Source organism: Daktulosphaira vitifoliae, unplaced genomic scaffold (genome assembly GCF_025091365.1).
Source record: "Daktulosphaira vitifoliae isolate Bord-2020 unplaced genomic scaffold, ASM2509136v1 Scaffold_4, whole genome shotgun sequence".
Taxonomy (NCBI): Eukaryota; Metazoa; Arthropoda; class Insecta; order Hemiptera; family Phylloxeridae; genus Daktulosphaira; species Daktulosphaira vitifoliae.
In genome coordinates, this window is record NW_026099575.1 from 25,833,554 (window position 1) to 25,845,808 (window position 12,255).

General features: G+C 27.3%; 1 protein-coding gene across 5 annotated transcripts in view; it reads right to left on the bottom strand.

Moving 5' to 3' along the window:
* LOC126903719 (ankyrin repeat and fibronectin type-III domain-containing protein 1) overlaps nt 1–12,255 on the bottom strand; it is a 100,493-nt gene that overhangs the window by 39,022 nt on the left and 49,216 nt on the right. For 4 of the 5 annotated variants that reach the window (XM_050682132.1, XM_050682129.1, XM_050682130.1 and 1 more), the window contains one exon: nt 10,790–10,953. In XM_050682132.1, the coding sequence (XP_050538089.1) occupies nt 10,790–10,953 (164 nt within the window). Of the gene's footprint in view, nt 1–774; nt 1,104–10,789; nt 10,954–12,255 lie in introns of those variants that run through there. The other variant, XM_050682136.1, reaches the window with a different exon arrangement.

Here is a 12,255-nt window from a genome sequence, read left to right on the forward strand (position 1 = left end):
AGATATGTACTCATTAAGTTACAATTTTTTTAACACATATAGTGGATATATATTAAAATGTTGTAACACTATAACTCATCAATATATTTTGTACGAAAAGAGCTAAAAATGGCCATTTTGATATTTCAAAAAAATTTATTTATACATTTTTTTTCTTATTAGAGAAAAATAATTAAAAAATATAGTTTTAATGTGGTCCAAAACTTAAAAATGTATAAAAAAAAGTTTTATTAGGTTATAAATGTAATAATTTAAATATGTATCTGTACAGCCATAAATATTTCAGTTCTTTAATAATTGTGTAATACGCACATAATATTATTGTACAATAATTAACTCGATATAGTTTTTTATTAGTTACTTAAATAACTTGATGTTATCTAGAGTTTACATTTACATTATGTATAATGTTACACTAGTTTTTTTTAATAATGCAAATCAAATGTCGAATGATCGAATTCATTAATCATGGTATATCCTTGTAAAATATAAATTTTAATAATAAAAGAACATATAAAGCCAACCGTTTCATTCAAAAATAGGATTGGACCACCTGTAGATGATGTAATAATTTTATTTTTCAGCTGAGTTTTATAATTGTTACTTTGATATTTATGCAATGAAAATGACTAGATTACAGTCGCTTAAGTGATATAAATTTAATTATCAGACGCTAATGATTTAGAAATATGTATTAAATCATATGTCTTAATATATTTTAAAGTAACAAGAAAGAGTTGTATCACGAGAGAAGTGTTATAGTACATTCATTACCTGCTTCAAAACGGAACTTAATGAGGCGTTCTTTCACTTGAATCCGAGGCATGTAGCATATCATTGTGTTTCGTTCATTAACGTTTCACCGACAATTAATAATTTTTTAACATTCGTAACGAGACCAAAAAAAAAAAACGAATGCACGCACACGGCACAGACGGCCGATGAGTCGTGCGACGCGCACTATACTGAACACCGTGGCCGGAGATTGTACACGACGGTACCACTATACGTGTATTACTATTATGTATTAGATTGCACAGCGGTGGTACGGTAGCGGATTGTCGGAAGCGGCGGCCTACCTGGCCGAGTGAATATATAAGGAGAGACTGTGTGCCGCGGCGGTGTCAATAAACTTCAATGTCAAAGACCACCTCCACCGCTGTAGCACCACGTTGGTCATCGTCATTGTGTGCGCACATACTATACTGTTATTATTATTATTATTATTAGAGTGCATGCTGAGCCTCCTGCACTTACCCCCACCGTGGACCGGTCAAGTTTAGGACCAAAAGAACGGCGGCACCGGCGATACGTCCCGTGCGTACCGACTACTGGCAGCGCCGACCCGGTTTCTTCGGTGGCTGCAGATGTGAGGGGAGACACGGCAACAGCGATCGTGTGCACTCACTTTGAACATGTCTGGGTAATTATAACATACACAGTGTATGTATAAGTACGAAAGACGAAAAAAAAGCCTAAACCGGTTTTGCGGGAGTCGCACAGGATACACGACGACTGCCGAGGATACTGTTATAGTAATGGTCGTGCGACGTCTCGGGGTGAACAAAAAGATCAGGTCTTGCAGTCTGGTCTCTGGGGCGTTTTGCAGTAATTACAGTATTTACTGAACTTGGCACACATTCTCTCGGACGTTCAATCTTATCACCGACCCGGACGTATTCGATAATATGAAACAAAAACCATAAAAGTCTTGGATGAGTACTGACGAGCACCTTCTATCGTGAGAAACAACAATGAAAAATTTAGATACAAAAACCGTTGGACTCGATTTTATTATGCATGTTTTACTTCCCAACGATTTTGTACGAGATCTGTCTATTTCTTGCTGTGGTTAAATGCATGCGGAGGAGTGACGATTGCCTTTACCACTCCTTTCTTAGACATGTACTTGATTTATTGTAATTAACGTTTCCGAGAGACCTACATTTAAAATCAAGTAATAAATAATCTATGGATGAACATACTTGGGTTAATTTTCACAACTTTACGCAGTTGCGTTAAAGTCACTGAAAAAAAAATCACTTAATGGCGTTTACCAAATTGTTATGAAGTTTTATAAAAAAATAATTAGATATTTTATATTATGGATGACGTATTTTCATTGAATTTATAGAATTCTAAAATATGTTAAAATTTTCAATAATGACGGTTTTTTTTTGTTATTAATAAATATCACACTTAAATACTTTAAACGAATATTAACCTTTATACGTTAACAATAAAATTTCGTCTTCATTTTTCCCATTATTCAGTAGCTACTAAAAAATTTTTAAGAAAAGAAATTAAAAACACAATCACAGTTGAAATTATACCAGGATTTCTGTGCTTTTTGAAAAAAATTACAGAATGATAATTTTTTTTTATTTTAGAATTAATAAACTAAATGTTCTAATACAATGTTTTATCAATATTATGCGTTATCAATTAAAATTAAAAAAATATCTGATTGCAATCAATACTTAATCAAGCATATTTGATAAATACGATTTTTGAAAATTATTTGAATTGTAATTAAGTAAAATACATCACAAATAAATACAACATAAAATGCTTTAATGATTCGGATTAAGGACACCCTATTATGGGAACCCGATGACCATGGATATTCAAATTTATATACAAAATATAAATTGTTTCAATAATAATCATAATGAAGTCACACGTATAAAGTAAATTTCAGTCTAGACGTCTACCGTCGTCTTCGCCTACTTGGTCGAGGACTATGATGCTGTACAATGTCTGCAGGTCGGTATGCAATATTTGTTTGTATACACTCAAGAGGGTCATCGTGCCTTAATACGATTCTTGGTAAAAAAATCTCCACGAACCAAACACAGAAGAAATTCATCTTCAGAATGACTGACGGTTCGTGGGACTTGTCGCCGGCGGAATGGTCCGAGTCACACAGCAGCCAAGAATGGAGATATGTTGATAGGAAAGTAGACAACCCGCTACCACATAATTTATTATTTCGAATTTGTTTACTTTATTACTAGTTTTTCTAAAGAAACGGCTCGTTAAGATGTAAACGAAGCGTAAGTACATAACCCAGCGCCTGTGCATTCGGTTATCTTTAATTATATTTATTGCCAGTGAGTTTTTTTTTTAACTATATACACTGTGTATACAACTGAAGTAACACATATATTGTTAATATACTTTTTTAACTATCTAATTTTATGGTAATCTTTTAAATATTATAAGATCATATACAGCATAACTTTTTTAACTCGTGTTACTTATTTTGCTAATATCAAATAAGTACATTGACGGTTTGGTGCAGAAAATGATTAACAGTTGTTTTTATAATTTTTTTATTCATATTATGTGACTGCTGTCAATTAATGTATGTTTATGTGATTGATATTTTTTAAAGATAATTTTTAAAATAACAAAAACCGTTTTACACTGTTATAATTAAGACGTTTGATTTCAAAATCAAACGTGTGCATTAACTAGTTATGAAGTTAACTTTTTTTTAATTTTTGACTCAACTAGATTAATTAACTTAGTTCATTAAATAATAACAATCAAACTAAATTAAAAATTTCATAAATATTGTCTTTATAAGTTGAGTACGTGGTTTAAATGAAACAAATACAATTACTTATAAAAATTGCTAGAATGAAGCAGTTCAATTAAATTTTCCCCTATCCTAAATAATATATTTTTATAATATTACATTTATTTGTAATTAGAGGGAGTAAAAATTTTTAAACTTTGATTATAATTTTCTGTAATTGAACTAACGTTGCTCATTAAAAATTAAGAAATCGAAAAGAAAATAATAATTACTTTACATGATTCTCCAACTGATATTGTGATATTTTTTAACTATTAAATAATTGACATTGTTCTTATAAAAATTAACTTAACTTGAGTTAACTATTTCCTTTAATCTGTCCAACTTTTCTTAAAATATAAAAATCATATATTTTTGTTTCAAGTGGTGTTTAAAATGAATTCTAAATAATTACATAAATTATCATTGATGAGTTTCCGCAATTTTTTATAAATAAATACATAAAATGTTTACAATACAATTTTTATAGACATTTTATTGACTGAGTATAAATTATTTGAAGTATTGAAAAATTAGCACATATAGTATTCACAATAGTATACTATTTATACATAATTTCCAGTATTATATCTAATAAAATAAAAAACATTTTATGTTGTCATTGTTTTGGATTGATTTTAATAAACTTTTGAAATGTTTTAAATAGTGTTATGAACAATGTATTATTACATAAAACCGCAGAATATTGTAATGCATTATATATATACCTGCAATAATTTGCATGAAATATCTATGAAATGGTGTATTAAGTTTCATTACTGTCTATACCAAAGCATAATCCATTTCTGTTATTATACAAAACAGATACTTAAGTATTCTAGCTCTGCCCAAGCTCGATGTCAATAAAACCATAAAAGGCAATTGCCGGACAATGAATTGTATTGTTGCAGCTCAACAAGGAATAGTTGTCATCACGGTTGTGCTATTTTCACTGGCCATTTCTTTTGTTCTTCCAATCTAACTACACGGAGCCGCTGACATACGGACTTTTACCCTCTTCTGTTCTCTTCGCCGCCTTTTATTCATTAAAATTATTGTGATGCATGCACCGGTATACACGTTTTACTGAATACATATTAACAGGGATATGTTAGCAATAAGTGTGCACACACAGATAGGATATATATATTACAAGCATATAGATACATTCATGCGCGGAGGGGCGTGCTTATATGAACACAATGGAGTTTTCTTGTTCTCTCTTAAACGTGCAGTGTAATAGAAGGTCGAGTGGGAAAGCTAGGGGGGCTATGTGTAGATGGACAAGAGTTAAACGAAGAGACCTCGCATCAGTTGGCGATTGATTGCCCGGGGTAACGTTTTATGCGACAAAAACCAGTTTTTTGTTGCAGTCGGGTGATCGGATTGCCGTAGCCGCGACAACCAACACGCACACATGATTTTTTATAAAGTGGAAACACCGTGAAAAAAAAGAAAACAAGCACACACGCTCTTATGCCAGACGCCAATCAACTTATATTATAAGAAAAAAATTACTCGAGACCTGATCTGGTTGCATTATGTGCCCTTAGACGCAAGACATTCCATGTCCTAATCACCGAATACCGATTCTCAACGCTTTTATTAGGTTGTTTTCGTGTGGTTTTAAATTAATGTTTTGAAATTGTAGTTATAATAATTTTATATTTTTTTTCTATTTGAAATGATAGAAACACTCGAACAAATTTGAATGGATACACTTAGTTTTATATTTTTGAAATTACTATTTTTTCATCAAAAATAGTAAATAAAAATTTTGTTGTAATTTATATCGATGTCAATGTTCAACATTTAAAAATTAAAATTTTATTTATTTGTCGATTTTATTGAACGTATTAACACAATATTCATTACAAATAATAATAATTAATAATATTGATGATCAAGTCACTTACCAGTAGCTATAAATAAATTGTGTATCATACCGTTTTTTATATATAATCACAACATCTCTGACAAACTTAGACACTATAATTGAATGAATATTTTCGCATTTGATCTAATTTCTGTCATATGTATTTAATTTATAATATTCTATCTAATGATACGACTAAGATGAAAATCACTAAAGCGAATAAAAAATGAATAATGTCTCTTGAAGTTCATCGATCTAAACAAAGCTGTATCCAGAGCATAGACTTTTTACGAACCAATATTTTGGCTAATAGAAGCATAATAATTTTAACAAATTAACCAAACTAAAAGTGCCTACTAATCATATAACATACTCGTCAGAGAAATGTTTAACACAAAACGAATGTTATTTTTATTAGTTGTTTAATAAGTGGTTTGTATTATTTTTATTAGTTCAAATAGTATTATCATTTGACAGTTGTTTTTTTAACAGTCGATTTTAAACAAGATCTCTAAGTTTTCTGAATATACTCTTATTATGCAATTCAATAATCTAAAATAAATGACAAATGATTAGACATGTTTATAAAGGATTTATATACTCATTTGTATTCAATACACATATCAAATTTACAAATAATAAAAANCTAAAATAAATGACAAATGATTAGACATGTTTATAAAGGATTTATATACTCATTTGTATTCAATACACATATCAAATTTACAATTAATGTTTAACGTGACATGAATTTAATTATTTTATTTAATAATTTTAAAGTGAACCGAATTTTTGAATTGTGCATATAAAGTGTTTAAGCAATTCGCTAGACAAGTATGACAATTTNTTATAAAGGATTTATATACTCATTTGTATTCAATACACATATCAAATTTACAAATAATAAAAAAATATTTTATTTATAAAATGGGTTTCCTTTCAATTTTAAGCATCAACTCGATTTACTTATGACTTTAAATTTATGTTACTGTTAAATAGTCTATTAAACATTATATTCTAGACTATTATTTGGAAATGTACGAATAACTCAGCCAGTGTAAATGAAAAACTGGCTAAATTTTAAACACAATACAAAATATATATAAGATACGTAGGTGAAATAAAACTATACTCACAAATCCTCATTCGAACATTTCATAAAGGATTATTATTGCTTTGGCTAGTCAGCTGGAATTGTATAGTAGTTTATTACTGTAGTATTAGCTCTTACAATTTTATAGACTCACTAAAATTACATTTTTTTTAACACTCGTTTACAAATAAGTTTCACGCAGGGTACATTTTCTCTAAACCATGAAATTTCCTGATTCAAGATGAAGTATATACTGAAAAATAATCCTTTAGAATCTATAAAAGCATCTCTATAATTCCTAACGCTATAGCTGCGCTTGACATATCTTTCTAAACCGTTTGAGCCAGAGAATCACGTAAAACTACAAGATTAAAAGAGCGCGTGAATAGGCGTATAATGCATGGAATTTAAATTTGTTTTTATCAGTGCAGTCTAGTATTCACGAAATACTTCTTTGGAGAAACTAAATTTAGTTATACTGGAAACATCAATCAGTTCTTGTTGTCATTGTTGTAATTATTGTTATCTACAGCGACAGTAAATTTGTAAAATGTAATTTCCAAATCGGGTAGATATTTTGTTATATATAAATTTTCAGATTCAATATTATGCAAATTGTATAATTGGCTAATTATGCAAGTATATGATATGGTCGTATCTGATAACTTTTGATATAGTAACTATTTTTCTTAACAATTATTACACTTTTGTATTATAATTTGTAACTAAATTATAATATTTAAAAAATATAAAACATCAGTTCTAAAATATATCAAAAAAAGCATTTTATAGAGTAGATTTTAAGCAAAAATTGAGTAGCAAAATTTCTTATTAATTCAATTTTTAGTTTAATTATAGTTTGTGAAAATTTAAATATTCAAGTTTATTATATGTGTTCATTACGTAATATCAAAAATAAGCGTTTATTATTAAAAGGATAGAGGAAACGCAATTTTTTCACACCAAATTTTTACTATAAAATTTATCATCGCTTAAATAATTATCTAATTGAAATGAATAATAATTGAAATTGTAAATAATAATATTATTATACCTCTAGTAATAAGATCTCTTTGGTATTACTTTATCACAAGTCAAAATAAATAGTAGATAATCGAAATTAAGTTCTATTGTTTTTTTGTTAAAGTCTGTCTAAAACTGAATAATAATACATTTAATAATTCAATTATTTTATATTGACCACTTAATATTACACCAAGTTCAGTAATATTTTATTGAAAATGATTATGATTTTTTCATTATTGAATGTATTGCTAATAGATTTATTTATGGCTTATCGTGTTTTATCCAAATCTAAGTGCGATTTATATTTATTCATTGCAACTTATTTAGTTCACTTTAGCGGAACACTTAAAATGAATTAAATGAATTTAGTTTAAATTACAATACTATATTATCAGGTTACTTAAAAGGAGTAACGAAAATATTTTTCACGGATCACGAAAAAGACTTTGAATTTGATATATCACTTCGACAGTGTAAAACAACATTAAATTTTTTGCTTTAAAAAAGTGATATAATATTCTTTTACGAGGAATTTTATCCTAACAACGGAGGGTTCACGTAGATTTATTATCATTAATAAATTGTTTTTCGACTAGTCATTATTAATGTCAAGAAGTAGAAGAGAAATATACTATACTGAAATGCATTAATTTTCAAACTTTACGACCTACAGAAGTGAGTTTGCATGTTCAACAAATAATATGTACACTGTGTTAATACTAAGATAGAACGTCATAACCTAACTAATACTCCATACGTCTATCATAATTTATTATTTTGTCGAAGTTATTACAAATTATATTAAATCTTGAAATAGAATACATGCACATATACTCTGATATTATTATTATAGTACTCATTAAACTTGTAAGTATAATATTTCATAAGGTCAATCTCAGTAGGTATATTTTAATTTAATAAATTTTGTTAAAAAATGTACAAACAATCATAATATTAATCGCAAAACAAAATAATTTTAAAGACGTATGTTTTTAAAAATCAGCATTTGTATTTAAATTTAGTGATAATTTTTTCATAATGTACCAAATAGTTTAAATCACAACTAAAAAGTTCAAACTCTAAGAGGACACATTGAATGTTATGACCAATAGTTTGAAAAAATAAAAAAGTGTCAACAAAAAAGTTACATATATTAGTTATTATAGTTCTTACGCCATGATATTGTCTTAAGGGAAATTAAACTTTAAAACTTGTTACTAGAAATTATCAAATATAAAATCCTGTTTTTTATACTATCGGCAACAAAGAAATTTTTCTTTACTCAGAAATTCAGTACTGTGTGCACAAATTTTTTAAAATCAAATGTTTGCTATTAAATGTTGGTAATTTCTAAACGACGTAATATATATTTAATGTTATTAGTTATGCTTTCATAGCAGTATAAATATTTTTTCTATCGAATTCTAAGTAAAAAAAGTTTAATTTAAGTTTTAATAATCAATGAACAGCTAAGAACTTATAGTAACTTTTATACTAATTATTTTTACGAACTAAGAATTAAACTTTTACTAAGTTGGCAGTCGATTAATGATTAAGTTGTGTAAACATTACTCTCTTATCTTGACCAAAAATCAGAAAAGCTAGGTCTAAAAAATCGAAATCATTAATTATTTTACTCTTTTAAATATGTTACTGTTTTATTTTTAATCTGTTATTTTTTAAGTATCTGGTAAATTTAGATATTGTTTTGTTGAAAAAAGTATTAATTTGTATAACTTATGAAAAATGTTGGATAATTTATATGACAATAAAATACATTTGTGAAATCACTTTACATAAAAAAAAAATGTGATAAATTTGTAAAGATTGTTTAGAGATTTTTATTAATAATAGAAGACTATTTTAATGGCACTTCATCATTTTTAATTTTATTCAAAAAATTTTCTATAAAAAATAGACTTATCAAGTTCCTTGAATTACATACTTACATGATAGTTCTACTTTTTATAATTGAAATAAAGTAATTTAATTTATATTTTTAGTTTAATAGTTTTATTATTATTAATAATTTATACTTACTTTAATCAATTATATTGATTAAGTTTAATTAATAAACTTCCTTTATTCCTAATTAATAATAGAAAATATAACATAATACATTCATGTATCTTATATGTTTTTATTTTTTGAATTACATTAATTGTAAAATACTTTTATCATTACATTTATTGATCATTTTGTTGTGAGTCTTTTAAGTTTAAAAATTATTTAAAGTTAATGAAAAGAATAAAGAAAAATTTTTTTTATTTATTACATACAATGTGTCTTATATAAATACGAAGTTCTGATAAATAGCCATGGAAAAGTATATGGATTTTTTAGATTCTCATGGGATTTAAAAACATAATTTTTTCAACAAAATACTTGTAGTATAGTATAAAGTAAATGAATTATAGGTTTTAATAATATTTCATGAAACTGTGGCGTTTTCATGTTCAATGTATAAATACATAAATATATTCTTAGTACAAAAACCAATACCTTCTCGACTTCGCATAGTTAAAATCTATTGGGGCCATAAAAGATTCTTTATTTAGATATAAGTTTGTATCGCAAGATTCGTGTCAGCTACGATAAATCCCCTGTTTTCAGACCATTGTATTTTAGTGTCCGGCAGACTGGACTAAAACATTTAAAGAGGTTTATTTATACACTTTCTAGTGTAGTCGGTTACATTACTAGCTAAGCTTTTTATCCTTAATGGACGGGTTATGTCTGAATAGGGAAGCCAAGGTTGTTTTATCTAATGCCATGATTTTTGAAAACTAAAATAAGTGCAGGTTAAGGGGTATTCTATTAAATGTTGAGCATATGTTAGATAGAAAGGAAGATTTCAATATATCAAAAGGTATAATAAAACTCTTTCATAAAAATAATATACAAAATTTTATCAGAAAAATTGTAAAACGCATCAAATAATTTTGTTTTTCATAGCCTACATTTAATGGATACTATAAATATATGTATCGACGATGGTGACTTAGTATCATAATTACATATGAACACACTTGTTTCAATTCAAAGTTAGTGAAACAAGACTTTTAAGCTTTTAACTGGTCTAAATATAACCAAGTTTTTTTTATGTCACTGCGCAGTTACTAATGATATAAACTCAAGGATGTTAATGAATGCCAGTGGACGAGTTATCGAGTGTTTAAAAATTATAAATTATATGTAACATTGTACTTACCGGGACAAAATCGTCCTTTCACCTTTATGGACAATGGAGACGGCAATCTTCTCACCAAGTCCACACAATACGTCGATTCCACTATGCTGTCTGAAGATACTGACCTTGGAAACCATTCCAAAATGCCGTTCACGTTGATATTCTTACCATCTCTTTCTTCCTCCCTGTGAACAACACAATCGTTTAAATTATTATTAATCATAGCCCTAATTCCTGACATGGGTGCGTGACCATTCTTTGGTTTTACCCTTTGTCTAATCAAAAATCAATAGGCAGATACTAAAATACAAAAATTATAATAAAAATACTACCTGACAGGAAACTAATTTTAAAATATTTCAAGTAAGATTATCTTTTATATCAGTCAAACAAAAAGTCTGAGTAGTTTTTAAAGATTTAAATTAATTTTTTAGTGGTATATCGACAAAAAAAAAAAGTTTAATCAATATAGTGTCGAAATCGTTAATAATTAAACGGGCGAAATTGCACGCAGCTGTTTTTTTTTTTAATAACCTTCTAAATACCTTCTCAATAAAACATTGTCAAACACTCAATACAAGATAATAGATGAGCTGAAATTTTCTAAGCATAAGCACCATTTAAATTGGAGACTTTGAATAACTTATTAATTTTGAATATTTAGTCACGTGAGACAAAGGTTTAATCTAGTACACACTTGACAGTTGACGTGTTAAATTATGTGCATAGATAATTTATCAACATTCAGCAGAAATCGTGTCAAGACTTTTCAAGATTCGATAGATTGATAAATAACGCAAAAAACTCTGTTTATCAATATTCTAAGGTAATTTTTTTGCTTTGACGAAACCAGATCAAATGGATAAAGCATATTGACTTTTATTGCCATAAAAAAAGAAAATTTATACATATATTTTCTTCTGAATAATTAAAAATAAATAATTTCCATCAAAATAATATATACAATGTAAACGAGAACTGTATCGGTGTTTTAAATATTACATATAAATTATTTAAAATATTTATACTTAATTTATTATTTAAAATAATTTTCTTTTTCCGATATGCATCTAATAAGTTAAGTTTGAAAATAAATGTTAAGATTATTTTGTTAAGCGTTTAATTAAAAGTTTTGTGTAATTGTATGTACGTTATAAGAGATGTCAATTCAAGTTTTATAAAAATGTTCTTTTTTGTTATGATTGTCAATATATTCATCCCACTGTATACTCAATTATTGTTTACGCGACTATGTGCGTGTTTAATTTTGATTAAACAAAAATATTGCTGAGAAAACTAGGTAAACTGGCGAGTAGTGTGAATTATGTTACTATGTAAAAGATACATTAAAATAATATGTTATTATTGACACAACCATTTTTATCTAAAATTACGAATCATACTCTATTTTAAAAATAAGAATTCCTACAAAAGCAACAAATAATTTGTTAAGAAATTAATATGGAACGAATTTTTAATTAGAATGG